The sequence below is a fragment of the Vombatus ursinus genome, unplaced genomic scaffold (genome assembly GCF_900497805.2).
Source record: "Vombatus ursinus unplaced genomic scaffold, bare-nosed wombat genome assembly UNPS02014782.1, whole genome shotgun sequence".
Taxonomy (NCBI): domain Eukaryota; kingdom Metazoa; phylum Chordata; class Mammalia; order Diprotodontia; family Vombatidae; genus Vombatus; species Vombatus ursinus.
The window spans coordinates 389,643-412,266 of record NW_020954560.1 but is presented as its reverse complement, the minus strand read 5'-3'; the positions used below and the strand labels follow the sequence as shown (position 1 = coordinate 412,266).

At 41.9% G+C, this 22,624-nt stretch overlaps 1 protein-coding gene across 11 annotated transcripts in view; it reads left to right on the top strand.

Annotated features, from left to right (window-relative positions):
• LOC114046382 (myomegalin-like) overlaps window positions 1–22,624 on the top strand; it is a 243,814-nt gene that overhangs the window by 161,756 nt on the left and 59,434 nt on the right. For 9 of the 11 annotated variants that reach the window (XR_003569505.1, XM_027866699.1, XM_027866695.1 and 6 more), the window contains 2 exons: window positions 669–796; window positions 14,071–14,162. Coding sequence is in view for 10 of the 11 variants with exons in the window: in XM_027866699.1 (XP_027722500.1) it covers window positions 669–796; window positions 14,071–14,162 (220 nt within the window). In the remaining variant the exon portion in view is untranslated. Of the gene's footprint in view, window positions 1–668; window positions 1,191–14,070; window positions 14,163–14,397; window positions 16,005–22,624 lie in introns of those variants that run through there. The other 2 variants (XM_027866697.1, XM_027866698.1) reach the window with 2 other exon arrangements.

Genomic DNA, 22,624 nt, shown 5'->3' with positions numbered 1-22,624 from the left:
TCACATTTTTCAGGAACTCCTAGTTAATTTCCTTTTAGTTTTTTTCTTCCTTTTCTACTTTCTGTAGGTAGAAGTAAAGATTCTGATAGAAGAAAGACTGTACAATGAAAGTGGACCAAAAATAACTTGAAAACATCTTTCTCTTAGTAGCACTTTAATCTTTGTTATCAGTGTTTGGAAGAAAATCTTTGAATCTTTAGTTTCTTGGTTTCAGTAACCTTTTCAGGACTTGGCTTAGTTACCTCAAAATTTCAAAACTCATGTAGGAAAAAGAAGTCATTAGAGAAGGACTCTCTCTGGTCATGGTTTTCTTTCAGATTGCAACTTGTTTTAGTAATCCACATAAGAAGATTCTTCCTTAGTATAATGGGTTGTTATGGAAGAAGAACATACAGTGGGAAATTGGAATTCTCTCAAGGCAATATGAGCTGTGGGGAATTATGAGCAGGGGATTCTAGGAAACTCCTTTTCTGTGAATTTGGGCCAAAACTTGCGATCGGAGGAGTAGGTGCTAAAATCGGCCTAACAAACACCCAGCGGTACACGCTGATGTCCTGGACAGCGGTCACTAAGGAGCACTTAATGACTCCAGCTTCATTTGGAGTCATTTGGTCTCCTTCAAACCACTTTCTAACTCTTCTTCCTTTCTGTGTGGCGTGTCCAACCAGCTCTGAGCGAGATCAGGCCCTGCAGGTGGAGTTGGAAGGAGCCCAGGTGCTGCGCAGCCAGCTGGAGGAGGCTCTCGGAAGAAGCCTGGAGCGCCTAAGCAGGCTGGAGACCCCGGCTGCCTTTGGAGGTGGGGAACGGGAGAGTGTGAGAGCTCACCACAAGCATGCCTTCTGAGCGCTGGCGGGTCAGGCGACGGCCCAGGATGGAAAACGATGTTTGCACTAACAGAGAGAGAGGAGAGAGCCTTGTCTGACTTGGACAGAGATAACTGGTGATTTACTAACGTTAGAACTGTTGCAATGTAGAACCAACTCAGAAGCAAAACTCAGTTCAATGCACCTGTGTTCTCTTTTGTATGTACCTTGCTCGAATATTGCGATGGAGGTAACCAAATGTATTGCACATCAATCCATTCCATTTTAGTTTATTCCCACCCATTTTCATTCCCTCTCTTTTAGTCTATCCCCTTACTCCTCCATCCCCTCTGTGGGCCAAATAAAGTTTTTTTTTTCCACCCCTTACCCCAAACTATTTTAAATGTTCTACATCATGTCACAAATGCATGCGTGTGTATTACTATTATTTTTTCCATCCAGAGGACTCTTGCTTTTGAAATGAGGACTGCTTTATGACCAGAACATAATTGCAAAAGAAACAGGTTGAGGGCCTATGAAGACGACTTTCTTGAAACAGCAGTAGCATCTTTTGCCTGGAAGAAATTTAAAATAAGGAGGGTGGCAGTGCAGGACTTGCCTTAGGGAATGGGAAAGGCACCATTTGTGAGGTGGGCTAAGGGCTGTTAAGGTATTAGTTCATCTTTGCTTTGCTGCTCCTCCTTCAGGGCCGCCATGTAAACGTAGATTGAGACCAGCTCAAAATCAGGCTCTGAATTCCTGTTCACTGGTCCTCCTGGATCAAGGGCAAGCTGCTCTTTTCTCATGGGATCTATCAGAGGAAGCCCTGGGATCCTTCCAGCCCAGAATGTTTAACATTATTTATTAATTTATTAATAATATTAATAATAATTAAGTTCATTTCAGAGCCAAGTTTCCTCTTTTAAAACTTTCAAATGGTAGCAGTAGTGATGGGGACAGGAGGCAGAGACTGGCAGGAGAGCAACATTGCTGCCTACTCAGATTTAGAGTCAGAACGGGCTCGTGTGGACGTTGTGGTTGGCAGTGGGGAGGAAGGTATGGAATAGACAGGTTTCCTGGGTGCTTCCCAGATGAGTGCCAATGCATCTCTCCAGTGAACGGTGAACAGATCCCAATCCTTGGAGAGCTTTGAACAGCTAGAATTCGCAGACCCAATCTGTCGCTTCCTTTGATGAGAGTTGGTCTCCCACAGGCATAGAAGCCGTGAGCATCTCATTGTGGCAGGCCACGTGTAAGGAAAGCTGCCCAACGTCTTGTACCAAATAGTTACGTTTTCAGTGTCTTGAGCGCCAAGAATGGAGAAGTTCTAGCGGATACTTGGAGGCATGTGGGTACATCATTATGGGTTAGTGTTTCTTTTGCCTTCATGGTTACCAAGGTATAGGCTTGGGAGTAAATGAAGACACTGAGATTTGAGGTAGTTTAGAACTCGGAACTCCTAGGGTTTTTTGCTCAGTTAAGATGATTGAACATCCGTTCTGACTTGGGCAGGGCCCAAAGATCTCTGTTTCTGACCATTTTACATGAATCTTTTTTTTTTTCCACATTCATGTGTCGAGTGGCTGGAACTTCATTCTGAATTCCATCCGAATTTCTGTAACCTTAGCTGGGCATGTAACAGATACAGTGTCACTCAAACTGGAGTGGGCAGGGAAGAAAATGTTCCAATAGGAGAAATTTTCTGGTCACGTTTAGACTGTTAAAAAGAGTCAGATCTGCATCACATTAATAATTTTCTTTCCATGGGATATGGAAACTTACCACTCTGTGCCTCCTTTTGGGAGAAAAAAAGCTGCTTGAAGTAAGAAAGATGACAAGGTAATCAGAAGCTCAGTAGACTAGACCTAAGGTTGCCCCTTTCAGTAGTCAGAAGAGTTATTCTTAAGAGCTATGAAAACGGCAGACTGCCGCCAGGCAATCTGGACAGCAAAGGAAGGAGGAGCACTCCTGGAGTCCAAGGGAACATAGCCTTGTGATAAGTCCAAAGCCATAACTCAGATACAAGAGGGCCTCATTATATTTTGGGCTATTTGTTCTATGCTGATCATTTTCAGCTATCAAAATTAGAGATGTTACTTTTTCTTTTTTAAAGCTAATATAAAATGCCTACCAAGAACCCTGTTGAAATGGACCAAGAAAAGAAAGTAGTCCATGATGCTGATACAAATACTAAAAATCCAAACCATTTCTTACTGACTTTTTTCTGCTTTGCCAACTAGGCTTTGCAAGGCATTTTGACAGTTGGGTGACTTGACAGCATTATTGTTTGACAAGGTGGATCCAGAGTGTGAGGGTATTTTGAAAGGGCTAGTTCAGAGTGTGAACTTGGTAGCCCAGATGTAACCAAATACTAGTATTAAAACAAGTTTAACCGACCTGGGACCTGAAGCCAGAGCCTGAAGGAGGTCTGCCGGTTTGGAGATTTTATAATAGTTTGGCATCCATTCAGAGAACAGGGATTTGTTAAACTTGGTTCATTAGCCCACAGAGAAGTGCTTTGATTGGACAGCACTCCTGTTACCCTCTTCTCAATGTAATCTGAGGCCACCATGACTTCAGGGGCACAGACCTGGTCTGGAACTGGATTTTTCCACCTTTTGTTAGGTTTTTCAACAAAAATGTAATTTAGTATAAATTGTAGGCTTAAGAAAACACCTTTTTATTCAAGAAGAAAAATGTTCTTTGCCCTGGGAAAAATCCATATTATACCCTGTAACATGTACTGTACAATGTATGTGCCTGTTCTTCCCCTCCCCATACATTTCATCTCATTTGCTCTTATTTAATTTGGAAAGTGGACATTCTGCTATGATCTGAGTGTCACAGTTTTGAGAATTTTGGCTGCCTCGATAGGCTTCGTGAGCCATTGAACGTTTGAACTTAAAGTGACCTTCAAGAAGTTTACTGCCCAAAAGGGAAGACTATCTCTATGGAGTGTTTTTAAAAAATTACATTTAACTTTATCCTTTTTATTCACTTAGAGAAAAATACTCCCTTTATATTATTTTGCAGTTTTAAAAATCCATGCTATTTAAACATGGTTGTCAGTGAAATTAAGCATTTCTCTGATCAGCCCCTCCTTTCATACAACCTCTCCAACCCACCATCTGTCTTGTGTTAAAAGTGGGTGATGGTTGAGCCATGGGCTGTCAAAGCATCCAGCCACCAATCAAATTCCCAATCAGATAACCTTTACAAGGTATCATTCCACCTCTCTCCTTCCCTGAGCAAATCTTCATTCAATTATGGTACGCAGATCCTCTTAATACATTGCATTTTCACAGAACTTCTTTCAGTAGTCACACACCTGTAAAATGATGACACAAACGAATTGTTCATTCAAGATCCCAAAGGTATCAACTTTCAAAACAAAACGAAGACCTCTTTTTGAACTTAGTTTTAGGAATTTTTTAAAAAATAAATATACAAGGATGTAGTGTTTTTAGGCCAAATCTATCATTGACTTATTTCCCTCTTCGTAGTCTCCAGTGGCTGATCATTTAAAAAAAAATTATTGCAATGTTTCTGCCAGACTCCTCAACAAGTTTATACATAGGTGAGCATCCATCCAGGAAAGCACAAAATTACCGAGTGTTTTATGCTAATATGCCCTATGCCTGCATCATAACATATGTATACTCCGTAAGAGTTGAAAAGTGAGATGTCTGCATCAAACCATCTGGGAGCAGGTTACCTGAGGGCCTCTCCACTTCCAAGCCAGATTGGCGTTTTCTGTTTCACCAAAAGGATCGCATCACACAGGTCTTTTTGCTCTGAACAGTCAATTCTGCTTGTTAGTCAAAGCACTGGCATTTTTCAAAGATCACTCCCCTTTGTTTTAAAGAGATTTAGATATCGGGCTTTCCTGAGCTCATGTGAGAGAACCCCGGCCCCTGGTGGCAAGATGATGAACATTTTTTCCAGGCTTCAGAGCTTTTTACAGAGAAAATCTTGCATTTGTCACAAAATGAAAAAAAAAACCAAACCCCAAACCCAAAGTACTTAAAAAAAAATCAGCCCCCACCCGGTTCTGTGAAGGTAATGCCAGAATGAATGAAAACGGCAGTCTTGTAAGTCAACCCTCTGTTAAGTAATTCTCATGGAGTCAGTGAATGACCCTTTTCCAGGGCTGAGTTAAATGAAAGTACGGATGGTTCTTTCATATGATCTAGAGCAGAGGTGTCAAAAATGTGGCCCCAATGCTCCTGAGTGAGGACTGAACCAGATTAAAATGTAATTGGCGAATATTTAACAAAATAAGTTAAATTGCAACGAAGTGTAGATAATGTTAGTATGTTAGTAAGCCAACATGGATCGCTATGCACTGCTTGGTAGCTTCTTTTTCTATTTGAGTTTGACACCACTGACCTAGAGAAAGGCCTCAAGGCAGCATTGCCCCCTTTGTTGGATAATGTGTAACCATCAGCTCTTGAGTTTCTATCCATAGGACTGGGAGAAAGAATCCCTGAGGGTATGGAACCAGTTCAGGCATCCTGTAGTCTGAAGGATGCTGTCAATTGAGGGATGATTTGGGGGTAATGCTCTGTGTCTTCAGCTCATCTCTGAAATAAGTTTTCAACATCCCATTCCCCAGACAGCCACAGGGATGACTTTCTCAGAGCATTTCATCATGGGCAGGGGACAGATATGTCCCTCCATGGGAAATGGTCTGAATGTAACTGAAGGTAAGTCCCTAACTCCCATTTAATCATGTCAGCATTAAGCTGCCAGAGTGACTTTTCCATACGACCAAGTGGCCTTTATTTCTATTTTTCCTTCAGGAAATAATGGAAAGTAAAGAAAAAAAATTGATAAGGTGGAAGTAAAAATGTCAGTCTCGTATCATATTTCATTTGATGGACGAGATTGCATGAAAATGCATGTGGCTATATAAAATGTCCAAAGGAATCAACTCAGAAGTAGGCTCTGTTCCACTCTTCCTCTTGTACCTGCAAAATAGGATTCCAGAAATGAAAAATCTGTACATTCCACTGTTTTCTTTCTATTGTGTCTGAAATGCGAAGATGGGTGACATCAGATGTGAAGTGGATATCTGCAAATGTTTGATCTCAAGGACTAAAGTCAAGAGCAGGGATTTTCACTGTACAACCTCTCTAACCGCATGCGCAGAATCCGCTTCACATTGCCTTTGGCAGAAGGTAATTGTTCCGGCAAATGAATGTGAATGGCCGCTGGTTGCCTTTTGTGTTTGCCTAAATGTGCAGCACTTGCTTTTCTAATCATTGATGTTTTTTGGTCTAACAAAAACGTTCAACCCTTCTCTTAACCCGTGAGCCTCAGAGGTGTGTTTGTATAAATATGCAAAAGTATGTTTGGTATGAAATTTGACGTTTTCCACCTCAGTTTCCTCACTTGTGCTAGGAGTTTGTTGTTTCGTTAGTTTTTAACTTAAAACACTTTCCTGGGAATGTAGGACTGTTTAGAGGACACGAAAGGATCCCTTGCTTTTTCTGGGCAAGAAGGAAATGACTTTTTATTAAATAATCAAGGAACTTGACCCTTGGGTCTTTCCAGAAATTCCCTATCCCCACCCCTCCTCCCAGTAAGTTGTACAATTATTTCTCTCTCGTTAGTTAATTTTTTTTTTTGTGGCCATAGGGCTTTGTTGTCTGTTATATCTTCCATTTCAGAACACGTTATATTAGTCATTAGATTTTTCATCAGCTTCAAGTGATGGATAAATGTTCTATTGGCTCAATAAAAGTTGACAAGGATCAATAGTAATGATTTGATTTCATTCTGTTAGGGAAAGCTCAGTTGTTTTTCTTATAGGAGAATCAGTCTTTTGAGCATCACAATAAAATTCCAAGTCAAAAACTTTTTAAAATAAGAAACAGGGTGAGTCAATGAGTACCTTTTTATTTAAAGGAGATGTGGAAAGGAACTGATAGCTTCATCCTGGATGCCTCTTGCTTGAAAGCAATAATGGAGAAGAAATTGTGTCTTCTTCACACAATTTGGAGTGGGCATCCTCAGAACCTCTGGCTCCTCCTCCTTAATGAAATAGATAAAAAATAGGAAGGATTGAGAGAACCGGCTGTTAGGGGAAAGGATCTGCTTGAGAGAGATAGCTTGGTGTAGGGCAAAGAGTGCTGGACTCAAAGTCAGTCATTAAGTGTTTATTAAGCATCAGGCACTGTGCTAAGTTCTAAGGATACAAAGAAAAGCAAAAGACAGCCCCTGCTTTCACAGAGTTCACCATCTAATGGAGGAAACACCATACCAAGGACCATAGAAAGAAAATACAAACAGGATAAATTAGAAATAATCGACAGAGAAGGCACTAACTAAGGGGTATCAGGAAAGACTTCTTGTAGAAAGTGAGATTTTATCTGAGACCTGAATGAAGCTAGGGAGGCCAGGAGACTGATCAAGAGGGAGAGAATTCCAGGTATGGGGGACAGACAGTAAAAATACCTGGGGTTGAGGGATGGAGTGTCTTTTTTGGTGAGAAACAATAAAGAGGTCAATGTCACTGGATCATAGAGTATGTTGGGGATGAGTAGGGGATAAGAAGACTGGAAAGGTAGGAAAGGAGCAGGTTATAAAGGGCTTCAAAAGCCAGACAGGATTTCATAGTTGACCCTAGAGGTGAGGTGATAGGGACATAGTCACAAATATGCTTTAGGGAGGTCAGCTGGACAGAGTCAAAAGTCCTAGGTTTGAACCACAGTTCTTACTAGCTGTGAAATAATTTCTCATCTAAAAGCTTTGGATTCCTCTGCAAAACAGATAATACTCATTCTATTGTGTTGTGCACAACATGCTATATAAACATGAACTAGTCTGCTCTGGTGCTTCCAGAGGAAACATGGAAAATACTGCTTGTCTACTGCGTTATAGAGAAAGCAGAGCCAGAAATTTGGGAGAAACTAGAGTCTAGCTGACTATGGTTTATTAAAAATTAAATTATTTCAATTATGCTTTTGGAAAAGTGATCATCTTTCTGGAATGTTTCCCAGGATTTCAAGTCTCCCAAGGGCTCCTGAGATTGTGAGTGGTAATAAATGAATCAGTGCTAGAGGAGAACAGAGGAAGGCCATTGCTGAAGATGTCCTTAAGTAATTCACAGGCTTGCAAGGCTCCCAGGTTACTAGGGGAAGCAATTAAAGAGACCCAGGAAATGATGGAGAAGTCAGAGTGAGTATTTTGAATTGCAGTTTGCACCCAACACTTTCACTTCTCAGGGAAATGCTGGCCAACAGCATCAGGGTGACTAGATAATGATACTGGCCTCTAAGTGGGGACATTGTGGAGCAACAGGAAGAAGCCCATTGGAGGAAGGGCAGAGGAGAGCTTCCTGATGTTTTGACAGGGAATGGAAGCAGCTGTTTGGAGGAAGGCCACTCTAGCTTAGAGCAATCACTGGTAAAGGATAGGAGAGTGTGGAAATGTGAAGTCCTTCTCACCTTTTGGAGAGTAGCCAGAGTGTTGATTGAGAATGGAATTCAAGTGGACCTTTTCCCGAGATGTCCTAAATAAGAGGGTAGTAATTCAGAAAGAAATAAATCTTGGGATCCGTACTGAGTGGGTTGGCCAAGAGAGTGTGTTGGGGAAGCAATTACTTTATTATTACTTAATTAGGAGCCTATGACCTCCTTCAGGCAGCCAGGAGGTACAGTGGATAGAGTGCCGGCTTGGAGTTAGGAAGACTTATCTTCCTGAGTTCAAATCCGGCCTCAGACGCTTACTGGCTGGGTGACCCTAGACAAGTCACTTAACCTTGTTTGCCTCAGTTTCCTCATCTGTCAAATGAGCTGGGCAAAAACTCCATTGTCTGCCAAAAAAACCCCCAAAATGACACAACATCAAAAAGGTCCCCAGGCCTTCTAGCCTAATCCCCTCATTTTATAAATAAGGAAACTGACTTGCACAAGGTCACATAACCCTAAGCATGAGTGGTAGAATTTGAACCTAGGTCTTCTGGCTCCAGAACCCTTTTCCCCAATATCATGTTATTTCATAAGCTAGGGTCCCAACAACACTCTTCAGCTACCAAGTGGGAAATATCCATTACCTTCTGTTGGCTTCTTCATCAGTGGTCTAAAGTTTTTGAAATGATCCCAAGTGAAAGAGCCCTAAGGAAAGCATCAACCTCAGTGTCAAGCAGAATTTGGTAAACATGGTCTGGGACCTGATTCAAGGAGGATTTAGTTATGGAAGTATGACACAGTGCTTTTTATAAACTGGTGAAACCAGTAGAGGAGTCCCACAGCCTGGACTTAAGATACATGTTAAAGGCTGCAGTTCAGTGATGCTCAGTCAGGCATTTGTAAAGTGCCTACTATGTGCCAGGAACTAGCTCGATACTTTTAATACATTCTACTTATAAAGTACCTACTCAAGAGAAACCCATCTTGTCTTACTGATACCCCAACAACCCCCCAGTCTCTTTGTTAAACAATAAGGGGAAAGTGTAGCACCTCAGGTAAACAAAGGCATTGACAAATGAAGGGACTTCAATAAGATTCATCAAGTATAGAAGGTTCCTCCTTCCTCTCCGGTGTGTGTTGTTAGGTTGTTTCAGTCGTGTCCAATTCTTCATGACCCCATTTGGGGTTCTCTTGGCAGAGATATTGAAGTAATTTGCCATTCCCTTCTCCAGATTATTTGACAGATGAGGAAACTGAGGCAAACAGAGTTAAGTGACTTGCCCAGGGTCACACATCTAGGTCAGTTTTTAACTCAGGAAGATGAGTCTTCCTGACTCCAGGCCTGGCACGCTATGCCTTATGACGCCACCTAGGTGCCCCTCTCTGGCACCTAGGGGCACACAGACATAGTATATACTTATTTGCGTCTAATGGTACCCATCTCTAGAGCAGGACAGGGAGGGGAAAGAGAAAAAAAGGAAAAAAAGAAATTTACATAATAACTTTATTATATATTTAAAAGGAATAGCAAGTTGTACATACTAGATTTGCAGTTTCATATGCAATCATCTTTATTATACTGTGTTATGGAAATGCTTCTTTTATTCCATAAATTAAAAATTAAATAAATTCAAAATAAAAAAAGGCACTCAAGGGATTTAAACAGGATTAATCAAGGTCATCAAGCGTAGAAGTCTTCTCCTTCTCTGGGGGAAGTTTGGGCCCTAATTTAACAGGGAACTTTCTAGTAGGTGCATCACCAATTATGAAGCCCTGTTAAGAAAGCAGCACCAAAGGCCATTGTGGACCTTTTGTCTAAGTCATAATAATATGATCCTTTCCTCTTATATCATGCTTGAGACTTTTAAAAAACATTTTTACATCCTCATATTTATATAACCAAAGATATTTGTGTGTGTGTGTGTGCATGAGGATGTGCGCGTGCGTGCTTTGTATGTGTATTCAAGTTGGCAATGGAATGATATACTTCAAAAGAGCCATAATTTCCTAAATTCTGATCTTCCCTCTACCAATGCAGATAGCAACTCTTCCATACCTTAGTTAGATGATCTTTATCATTTGCTTTGGCAAAATAAAATTGACCACCTAGTGGTCAACCTTCTTGAGATGAGTGAGCTTCACCAAGACACACAGTCCATAATTGAAGCCTTTCCAGTCTGGAGTTGGACCTACCAGCCAACACTTTCATGACAAGAAAATAGAAGAGAGTCAGATTTTGATAGAACAGAAAACTGCCCTAGAGTAACAATGGAAAAACGCTATGGCCTGTATATGATGTAGGTGCAGACTACCGAGAATTAATGCTCCACATAGGTTATCTCATGAGATCCTCATCAAAACCCCATGAGGTGGATGCTTTTTATCAGTCTCATTTTTCTTTTTTTTTTTCTTTTTTTTGTGAGGCAATTGGGGTTAAGTGACTTGTCCCAGGTCACACAGCTAGTAAGTGTCAAGTGTCTGGTCTGAGACCAGATTTGACCTCAGGTCTTCCTGACTCCAGGGCTGGTGCCCTAGACTCATTTTTCAAATGAGGAAACTGAGTCTGAGAGAGGTCAATTGACTTGCCTAGGGTCATAGTAGATGTCTGGGGCAGGATTTGAACTCAAGTCTTCCTGAATCCAAGTCCAGTTCTCACTACTTAGCTGGATCAAGGCTCAACAGTAATCCTTAGACAGTACATCGAAAACCAGTGCCCTAAACCGTAATCTTACTTCCTTAGGAAAATAAAGTCACCAAAGTGGAATGAGTAAAATCTGGTCACAGACCGATTCTTCACGTTTTAGTCTCTTTTAGAACTACTTAGGTATTAATAGCTCATTTTACTCCTAGGCAATTTCTGCTGATGTTTCGATTTTTAACCAGTGTATTTAGTTGTATTAGGTGTAACCAGTTTATTTTAGTTATTTTTAAGTTAGTACAAATTAATTTTGAAAGAAACAGTAGGCAATTTTGCTGCCTGAGAGAAGCTTAATGATGGAAATTCTCAGAAAAGAATGCTCTTAAGGACTTATGTAAGATGAAAGATGAATGAAGATGTTTGTTGTTCAGTCGTTTCAGCTGTGTCTGACCCTTCATGACCCCATTTGGGGTTTTCTTGGCAAAAATACTGGAGTGGTTTGCCATTTCCTTCTCCAGCTCATTTTACAGATGAAGAAACTAAGGCAAACATTGTTATGTGACTTGCCCAGGGTCACACAGCATAGAGAGTCCACCTGACAGGCATGGGATGAAGCTTCTGGCTTTAGAGCTAAGCCACGACTCTTAGCTCTCTCTCCCTACCCCTGCCACCATATGAACCCTATAGCTATCAAAAATTACAACAGGTGACCCTATTTTAGCCATCCCTCTGCAAATGGAATAGATCAATTCTCTTTATGGGAATTATAAAATGTAAAGTTCCAATTTGTTCTGTCTTATGGAGAAAGATGGAACAAAAAGGAAATACTTCCCAAGTATTCAGGCATTCACTAGCAAAGCCCACTTTAATTAGGTTATAAGGGCCCTGAAGCAGAAAAAGTTGATTCCTCCCCAGGGACCATTCCAGTGAAATAACTCTAGGCTTGATTTGCCTGAAAGAGCATTAGTGATCTGTCTGTCTGCCTCATAATGCAAATGTGATCTTATTTTTTAAATGAAATTTTTTTTCAATTAACACTCAATTTTCTTCTATTCCTCACAATTGAAGGGAAAAAGAAAAAAAAAGAAAAGAAAAAGAAAGCTTTTGTAACTAATCTGTATAATCAAGCAAAAACAGCTTCTTTTGTTGGCCATGTCAAAGCAATGTGGTCTATACTAAGACAGCGTAACTTGGATGGCAAAGCACCAGCATGGGGGTTCTTCTCACATTAAGGTTCTTCTCACAATAGCTGTCAATCCACCTGGTGCAGGTAAAGCTGTGCTGGGAGACTCAGCATGAGAGTGAGGAATCCCTAGAAAAAGCCAAATTTGCCACTGTTCATTCAGTTCTTTGGAGTTACAAAGACCAGGACTTTGGAAATAGCTATGGCATCAGGTGATAAGCAACCAGGGAAATACTGTATGTCCTTGTGAACCTCCTTAGCTGATAGTCAATATTTTCCTTCTTAGTCATACTAAAGTTTTCCTCCAAGGATGTCCAGGTTCAAGGGCCATGTCCCCATTTCCCAGGTGGAGAAGACAAAAACAGGGTATTTATGAGATGAGATGCCAGAGGAAATGGTGATTTCAGTTAAGCAGGTACAGCTAGGAGCCACTATCACAGTCCAGGGAAAGGCATGGTTCATTGGTACCTATACCTAAAGCCACCACGCACTGAATTTGTTCATCAGAGGACCCAGTTGTCATAGATATCTTGGTCTTGACAATTACTCTGTGAGTTTTGGTTTCCCCATCAGTAAAATAAAAGGGATTGGACTAGATGTCAAAGGTCCTGCCAGGTCTACATTCCTTTGTCACTGGAGTTCCCATCACCTTCTGCAGAACCAATACGTATTTGTCATCCTGACTGGTCCCAGGCTGGTCTAGTCCAGAATGGCTGTAAACCCTAATACACAGTTGGGAAATCAGTGTCACAGATGCGACCGGAGAAGCATCCTTCACAAAAGACATGGTCTCCCAGAGCAGGCTGGGGGTTCCCCTGCTGATGAGATAACAGACCAGGCTTGAGAAGGCGAAAGGTTTTCCAGTTTGGATTGACTCCCAGTTGGGGAAAGTAAAACATGAAGAAGTAGGGACTTGTAAGAGGGAAGCCCTCTAGACGAGAGAACTTCAAGGAAATTTCCATTTTCCCAGGGCGGGTAGGTGGTGCGGTGGATAAAGCACTGGGCTTAGAATCAGGAAGATTCATCTTCCTGAGTTCAAATCTGGCCTCAGACACTTGCTACCTGAGTGACCCCAGGCAAGTCACTTAATCCTGTTTGCCTCAGTTTCCTCATCTGTAAAATGAGCTGGAGAAGGAAATGGCAAACCACTCCAGTATCTTTGCCAAGAAAACCCCCAAAAGGGGTCACAAAAGTCGGACCTGACTGAAACAACTGAACCATTTTCCCAGGAGAGATGAAGATACTAGAAAATTTAAATCCAATAAAGGTTATAGTGGGGGAGGATCTAAGAGGGTGAGAGAGATGGCATATATGTGTCATCAAATGCAAATGCTTGAATGACCTTGACTTGTCCCAGTTCCCTCCTTGGGTCTGAGCTCTACTTGGGATTTTGGGTAGCATGAGAACCTTGGAGGAGGAGTCTTGAAAAGCAGCTTTCAATAGTTGTCTTTGGATTGTCATTCATTCAAATGGCAGCATTCCCAAGCAGGTGGAAAAGATAGGAGAGGTTGAGAAGGTAGGTTCATATTGGAGAGCATTAGCAGGCATTATACAAACCAAGCCTAAGCAATGAGTCTTCTTATGGCCCGGTGGCTGTAAGTAGATGGGTAGGGTTTAGTCCCATTTTATTGATGGAGAAAGTAGAGTTATACAGGGAGACAGTGACTGAGCTGGAAAGAAAACCTGTGCTTTTTGGCTTATGGTCAGCATCTGTGTTCACTTGCCTGCTGTAAGGGTGAGTGTTTAATCCTTTGAGCATCTATTCAGACAAGTCTAGTTTCAAGGACAGGTCTGGGGTTTTTTTGGGGCTTGGTAGCTCCCCACCTGATATCCTACAAGGCTAATAAATCCCAAAGTTCTAGTAGAAAGGTGTGGCTTTTCATTTCTCCTTCCCTCAAGGATAGGGGTGAGGGTGGGTGGTGGATAGGGGAGGCAGGAGACCAGAAACTGGCAACAAGAGGAACGTTAGCTTAGTTGCTGTTTGGAGAAAGACCACCTGGGGAGTCACCTTGTTTCGGTCCTTTCTTCCAGGCACAGCTGGGGGTGAGGACACGGAGGATGCTAGCACCGAGTTCACTGACAGTATTGAAGAGGAAGCCTCACGCAGTAATACCCACCAGCAAGTAAGTTAGGGCCAGGTCCAGGGGTACCGGGATGGGGGGGGGAGATGCACTACCCTTTGGGGGTCTGATGGTCTCCTGGGGCCTGTGGCAGCTGAAAAGGCAGCGATAAACATATGGACTGGAATAACCTGCCAGTACTTTCCTCTCCCTTTGTCCTTTTTACCTCTCCCTTCTCCGCGCCTCCCCCACCCCAACTCCGCACCAGCGGCTTCAAGAATTCTCTTGCTTCTCACAGGGCAGAGGCCCCTTTGGCCTCTTGTAGCCGGAAGGGCATCTTCAAGGGGCTTTGGGGCCTCAAGCCGAGTGTGGGACTTCTTCCTGAAGAGGTACTCTCTGGGTAGCTCTGGGAGGCCATGTGCTACCCATTCAGTGGAATCTGATGGACTGATTACTGGCCAACCAGCATCTCCTGGCTAGCAGATAGTAAAGCAAGAACACTCCTCGACGGCTCTGACTTATTCACAACCGTGTGGCAAAGGCACACTCATCTCTGTCCACAGGACTGCCCTATTTGCGAACATGTGCCTTATGTCTATGCTTGATGTGTCTGAGAGTAAATGTCACGTGCCGATCAAGGACGTAGGTCAAAGACATTCTCACCACCGACCAAGGACACTTTCCTTCTTCCCCCATCCCACATACATTTAATCTCTTCTATGCCAGTATTTGGCGTTATCCAGAGTAATTGCCCTGGGCCTTTAGAGACAGAGTATGTTTTGAAATCTCTTCCTCCCCCCCTCACGGTGACTAAATTCCTCCTACTCGAGAAATTCAGGAAAAAAGGTAGTTGTGTTGGGGAGAAGATGGTGCCTACCTGGGGCTGCTTCGTTTCACGGATGTAAGTAAGAGGGAAGGCCCTTTTACTAAGTCTGACCCCTTAAGATGCGAATTTCATAGGTGTTGGCTTTGGAGATGGCCTCCCGGGAGATGACATAGACAGTCAGTGTGCCCCTTTTCCCCAGTGAGTCTTCTTTACCTTACACCATGGTCCTCTTTCTGTTGCTTGGTTTTATTCAACTTTGACCCTTCTCTTGAACTCGTGCATGAAATCCCCTCCTTCTTGCCCATGAAATGCTTCTATTGAACCTTCCATATACTAACCCAGGCTTCTGTCTTCAACTCTGCCTATTGAGACTGGTCCTTCTCCTTATTTTTAGTTGACTCTTCCAGTCCTGGACTAGGGGTTCCTACAAGATAAGTGAGAAGACCAATTATTGGCCCTGGAGAACACTCGTTGCAAGGACTGTGGCTAGGATCAGTCTTAGAATTTATAGGAAATAAGGTTGGAAGGGGAGAGATACTGATGATCTAAATAAATTACCCCTAGGGGAGCTGGCCCAAGGCTTAGCAGGCCTTAGAATCCTCCTTCACTATTGTATCATACTAGGAGAGTCAATATGCAGGTCATTTCTTCTGGTCTTCCTCCCCATAATGTAGAGAGTACTCTGACCCACTTTGAGTCTAACCCCATAGGAAACTCCTGTTCCTCATAGTCCTTTGCTCTTTGGGATTTGTATCTCCCTTCCCTCCAACAATGTCCCCATCCACCCAAGAACCTACCATACTGCTGGCTAGATTAGGAAGTAGTTATTAAATGATTAATTAGGTCAGAGTCAGATTAATTAGATCAGAAACCGATCCAAGAAAGCATTCTTGAAGGACCAGGTGGGCTTATTAACAAAGAGTCTCTTAAATTGCTGTTATCACATCATGCTGTTGACTTTACAGGAAACTCAGTGTGTATAGCAGGAACCCAGGGATTCTGCATCTTTGTAAACTCCCCATGGTTTGCAGGATGTGATTTCCCCTGCTGACAATGCAATAAAGCTTGTTTTGACTTAACCACATGATGTCACAGTGCTCCAAGATGTGTTCATTTGCCTCTAGGGAAATAACCATTTCAGGCTGGGCCTATAATACCCTTTTCTTGCTTAGTTGCAGCCCTGGATGATGGGCTGCATACATGCTCCCAAGACCTCTTAACCACCCCCCCCTAACATTCCATTAACACGCTTGACTTTTTGCTATCCTATCAAGCTATCCAGTACCCAACAGCTTCCAGGATGTCACATCTCCTGAGGTTCATTTCTTCCCATTTTGTCAGAGTGCTTCCTCTTCACCAATGGATTCAAGACCTATTAGGTAATTTAATAGCTTTACACAGGTATCTGTTCAATGAGTAAGTACCTCAGTAGATCACATCATCATATAGAATGTGGGGGTACAACAATTTCCTTGGACTAAGCTAGAGTAATTAACTAGGACAGTTGTCCACTCTAATGGGGAAGAAATCATCTAGGATATTGTATTCATGATTCCAAGAGAAATCAAAAGTTGGTAAGATAAAGAAAAGACAATTGAGAAAAGCAAATTTTTTTTAATACAAGTAGATCATTCATTAGGAAAGATCCATTGAAAAGAACTGAGTTACAGGGGGTTTCAAAAAAAAGAGGCCTGAATGTTCATATGAAAATACAACATACTTTACCAGGCAGTGTGACTAGAAACCAGAACTCCACAGAAACCAAAAAGCTGTTGGAAAAGTTACAAAAAGTGAGGTCAAGGAGAAAAAAAAATGAGTATAAAGAAATTTTCTGGTCCTAGGACAACAAGCTTAGAATGACTAAAATTAAAAAGGAGGTATAAATAGCAAGACACACCAAAAAAAAGCTTCCCAAATTACATCCACACATTTTATTTATTTATTTTTTGGAGAGGCAGTTGGGGTTAAAGTGATTTGCCAGGGTCACACAGCTAGTAAGTATCAAGTTGTGTGAGGCTGAATTTGAACTCAGGTCCTCCTGACTCCAAGGTCAGCATTCTATCCACTGCGCCACCTAGCTGCCCCTCATACATACATTCTTTTTTTTTTTTTTGGCTAGGCAATGGGGTTAAGTGACTTACCCAGGGTCACACAGCTAGTAAGTGTTATGTGTCTGAGGCCAGATTTGAACTCAGGTCCTCCTGAATTCAGGACCGGTGCTCTATCCACTGCGCCACCTACCTGCCCCTCATACATACATTCTTTAAGAGGGTATTAAGATATTCTTCCCTCCCACTTCCCCCAAATGATAGTCACAATTTTTAGCATATTCACTTAGGTTATTTAAAAAAAAATCCTGAATGGGGCTATTGACTAGAAAAATCATAGGATCTGAGAGCTAGAGAGAAGTTAGGGATCATCTGGTCCAATATTTATCTGGAATATGAATTCTCTCTAAAATATTCTCCCAAAGTGGTCATTTAGCCTCCACGGGAGGATCCCCCAGTGATAGGAAAATCAGTACCTCCTAAGGCTGGCCAATTCTGCCATTTTGCTCTAATTGTTATGGATTTGTTCCTTATGTTGAACCCAAATATACCTTTCTGTAACTTCTACCCATTGATTCTAGCTCTCCCATATGGGGCCAAGAAGATCTAATCTTTCTGTCAAACTACAGCTCTTCCATATTTGAAGACAGCTAGCATGTTCTTCCCACCCCCACCCCACCATTCACTGCCTCCAAGTTTTTCTTTTCCAGACTAAACATACCCAACTCACTTAACCATTCTTCATCATGCTGCTGCAAAGACGGATGCCCTCACTATCGTCATCTTCCTCCTCTGGACTTACTCTATCTTGTCCATTTTCCTTCTCAAATGTAACCCCTAGAACTGAGCACCACATTCCAGATGTATTCATTTGACTAGAACAAATACCCAAAAGACTATATTGCCTCACCCATTCTGGACATCGCATTTTTGTTAACAAAACCAAAGATCCTACTGGTTTTCTTTGTAGCCACATTACACAGCTGATTCATATTGAATTTTCAGTCTTCCTTTCCATGTAAACTGCTCTCCAACCATATCTCCTGATTTCATATATTGTATGGTTAATGTTTTTTTAAAAAAATGTGTAGGACGTTACATACACCCCTATTCATTTTTTCCTCTTGTTTAGTTTAAAATGAGTCCCGGTTGCAATAACAGGATGAAAAACCAAGCTAGGATAGAACTAAAGGGTATGTAAAAAATAACTATTACTTAAATCAGTAATGGAATGTACTTCAGAGTAGTGTTTAGGGAATGGCACTTACTAACCATTTTTTCTAGGAAATCAAAGAGAAGAGACAAAATTCCTAAAGATAAAAAAAAAAGGGGGTAAAGGAGTGTTCAAAAGAGGAAAGAAAAAGATGACACTTGTAATTCATTTCAACAACAATATTAAGTAACTTTTATGTGCAAAGCGCTATTATTAGATCCTGCAAATACAGAAACAAAAAATGATCCCTTCTCTCAAGGAACTTACATTCCACCGAGTGATACAACATATTCAAAACAAATGTAGGATAATTTTGGAAGGGAGAGGACTCTACTAATCGGTAAATAAACATTTATTTAGTGCCTACTACGCTGCCAGGCACTGTACCGGGGCACAAAAAGAGACAAAAGTCCCTTCCCTCAAGGAGCTCACAATCTAACATGAGGCAGCATATGTACGAAGCGAGAGGCTACATACAGGATAAATCGGAAAGGATTAAGAGAGGGAAGACACTGGGATGAAGAGGGGTTGAAAAAGGCTTTCTGCAGAAGGTGGGGTTTTAGTTGAGACTTAAAGAAAACCAGAGAAGGCAGGAGGCAGAGATGAGGAGGGAGAACATTCCAGGCACGGGGAACAGCTAAAGAAAATGCTCAGAACTGAGAGATGGAGTGTCTTACCTTAATAACGAAGGGCGTGAGAAAAGGCTTCCTGTAGAAAGTGGTCACTGAATTGAGCCTTGGAGAAAGCTCCAGATTCTATGGAGCAGAATGAGAAGACATGGGCATAGCAGATGGAATGCTGAGTTAAGGTAACAGCAAATGGTCCAGTTTGGCAGGAATGCACAGTGCATAAAGGGGGGGAATAATTAGAAGTAAATCTGGAGAGGTATTGTGAGAAACAGGAGATCTTTTCATACTAAACTGGTAAGTTTGTGTTTAATCTTAGAGACAATAAAGATATACTAGAAATTCTTGATCTAGAGTAATATGGAAAGATATTTATGCTTGATAATCTCAGATTATTTTGGCAACTGGGTCAGAGAATGGATTGGAAAGGGGGTAAGACTTGAAGCAAGGAGACTCATTGGGAGCCTGTTGCAAGTCTAGGCAAAGGTGATGAGAGTTTGAACCAGAGAAGTGGCATGTTATTGGTCAGAATGGGACAAATGCATGAAGGTACTAATGGAGGAAAAGTGGAGCAAAGCATCAAGAATGACTCCTAGATGGCAGTGATGGAACCTTCGACAGAAATATAAGCATGTTTTGAGGATGGGCTGGAAGATAATGAGTTCCATTTCTGGACATGTTGAATATCAGATGCTTTTGGAACAACCTGGCAGCCACGATGTCCAGCAGGCTATTGGACATGAGATAGTGGAACTTAGGAGAGAGGTAAAGACAGGATATACACAAGGAGGATCATCCATACAGAGATGAAAACCGAACTCTCAGGAGAGCTGATCACTGACAGAAGGTGTAGAGAAGAGAAGAGAGAGCCCAGTTCACAGCATTGGTGCTCAAACCCAAACTTAGTGGACAGAAGATGGATGAGGACCACGCAAAGAGACTGATGAGGAGTCATTAGACAGGAGTGACAAGAGAGCAGTGTCTGGGTTACACTGTCAAAGTACAAGGGAGGGTACATTATTCATCAGTGTCAAATTCTGACAAGCATTTTTAGAGGATGACTACTTGTAAAAACAAAACAAAATGACCTAACAGATATCTGGTAACATTGAAGAGATCGTTTTCATTCAGATAGTAGGGTCAGGACCCAAAGAGCAAGGGGTTTTAAAATGAGTGGAGTGACGAAGTAGGAACAGTGAGTACAGAATACTTTTAATTAATTAATTAACTAGGCAATGGGGGTAAGTGACTTGCCCGGGGTCACACAGCTAGTAAGTCAGAATACTTTTTAAAGGAATTTGGCTGTGTACAGGAGAAGAGATAGAAACTGATATCTTGAGAATTTGGCAGGATCAAGCCCAGTTTGCTTGGTAGACCCTAAAACACTCTACAATGTATGCTTGGATACAATAAATTCAGAAAGCACATATAGTACGCAGGTTAAGGGAAAGCAGAGGATCTGGGTTCAAATTTTGCCTCTGCAGCTTACTGTCTTTACCAAGTCACATCAACATTCTGGGCCTCAGTTTCCTCATTTGTGGAATGGGATGGTTTCTGGAGAGAAATGGTTTCTGACGTCCTTTCCACTCAAGTATTTTCTCTCTTCTATATATAAACAGGCTCAGGCTGTTAAATGACTTGCCTAGGATGCCACAGGGCAGCTAGGTGGCGCCATAGTGCATAGAGCACCAGACCTAGAGTCAGGAAGACTCCTTTTCCTGAGTTCAAATCTGGCCTCAGACACGTACTAGCTGTGTGACTCTGGGCAAGTCATTTAGCCCTGTTTGCCTTAGTTTCCTCATCTGTCAAATAATATGAAAAAGAAAATGGCAAACCACTTCAGTATCTTTGGGAAGAAAATCCCAAATGGGCTTACAAAGAGTCAGACACGACTGAAAAATGACTGAACAACACCAAGGCCAAGTAGGCATAGGCAGCTGGGATTTAGTCTATTGCTCCTGATTTCATTCCCAACGCTTTCTGTGACATCACTGGTGGCATCTCTGGGATAAGTAAGAAGGGTGGGCGGTCCTCCAGGGGTGCCCTAGAGCCAGTGTGGACCCAAACTGATGGTTGAGTTTTCTGCATGAGCATTTACACTTCAGCAATTAGCAAACACTACACACCAGGGCTTGATTTGTTGTTTGATTATCTCGGTCATTAAAAATAATTAAAGTGTTGAGAAAAAAGGTCCTATGAAGAAAAGACAAGGGGATTGAGTTTTTCAGATTGGAAAGTTGGAAGTTAAAATGTGACTTGACTCATCGTCTAAAGAATATGGAGGTTTTTAAAGAAGTTCACGAATCTAGAAATCCAAGGGACTTTAAAGTTCAATTCATCATTTTATGGACAAGGAAATGAAGAGCAGCTCATAGAGTTGAATGGTGCTAGGTGGTGCCATAGCGCACAGAGCACTGGGCCTGGAGTCGAGACTCCTCTTCCTGACTTCAAATCTGGCCTTAGACACGTAGTCTATGTGTGACCCTGGGCAAGTCACTTAATCCTGTTTGCCTCAGCTCCTCATCTGAAAAATGAGCCGGAGAAAGAAATGGCAAACCACTCCAGTATCATTGCCAAGAAAACCCTAAATGGGATCATGAAGAGTCAGACATGACTGAAAATGATTGAACAACAACCACATAGAGTTGAAATCAATCAGTCAATAAGGCTCTATTCCGTGTGCCTCACATTATAATAGGCACAGAAGATACTAAGAGGAGAGCTTCCTCAAAGGACTTATTTTATTTCAAGAAGTATCTGCGTGTGTGTAGATATATATGTATATATATAATATATATGTGTCTGTTTTATATATGTATATATGTATTTGTATATATGTACATGTTCATATATATATAGATGTCCGTAGATATGTAGATGTCCATATACATGTAGATGTCCATATATATAGATGTCAATATACAGACATATACATATGTGTCTGCATGTATACGTATATGTACACACACACAAAACAAATACAAGGTATTTCTGGGGGGAAGGCCCTAGCTGCTGGGGAAATAATGCCGTAATGGCCCTTGAGCTCAACCTTGAATGACAGTGGAGACTGTAAGAGGTGGAGGTGAGGAGAGTGAATTCTAGACCTGGGCCACACAGCCGTGCCTCTGTCCCAGATTTTTTAGGAAGAGGCCACCTACCCATCTGCCCTGGGTAGCTTGTACCTTGACTCTGTTCACCTGCCAGAAGCTAAGCGCTTTGCTATGGTTCCGTTCAGTTAAACATTCTGATTCTATGGTTCTGTGACCTCAGTTCATTCTTCTGTCTAGGTTCTCCCTCCCGATCTCTTATATTCTGTCACCAAGGATCTTGGGGTTATTTTTGCTTGGACAGACCATTGGTTACTTTGTGTACCGATGATGTACTAGCAGTACTAATCCTCTTTCCCCTCTCTCATTTGGAAGCTACTCTAGGTGAACTTTCAAACAGTGGGGACAAGAGAATTGTGGTATCCTTGATACCTTGACCTAGTTTAAGACCCAGTCTCTCTCTTTTTAAAACAAACAAAAAAAAAACCAAATTGCCTTAGTCTTTATTGACTCTTTCTACTGGCTCTAGCTCCCAGAATAGGGTAGCAGTCGTCCTAAAATGACCTGTCCAGCGGCAGCCGCTCTCCGTTCTTGTCTGGTATGTCTGTCCCCTACCCAACAAGGTCCCTTCAATGCCCTTGTGTGTTGCCATCTCAGTGGGCCAGCAGTGTTTGAAAAGAAATAAAAGGTCATGGGGTCTGACTCCTCCTTTCTTCTTGATGGCTTTCACCACAAACTCTTTGGTTTGTGGATACTCTCACCCTG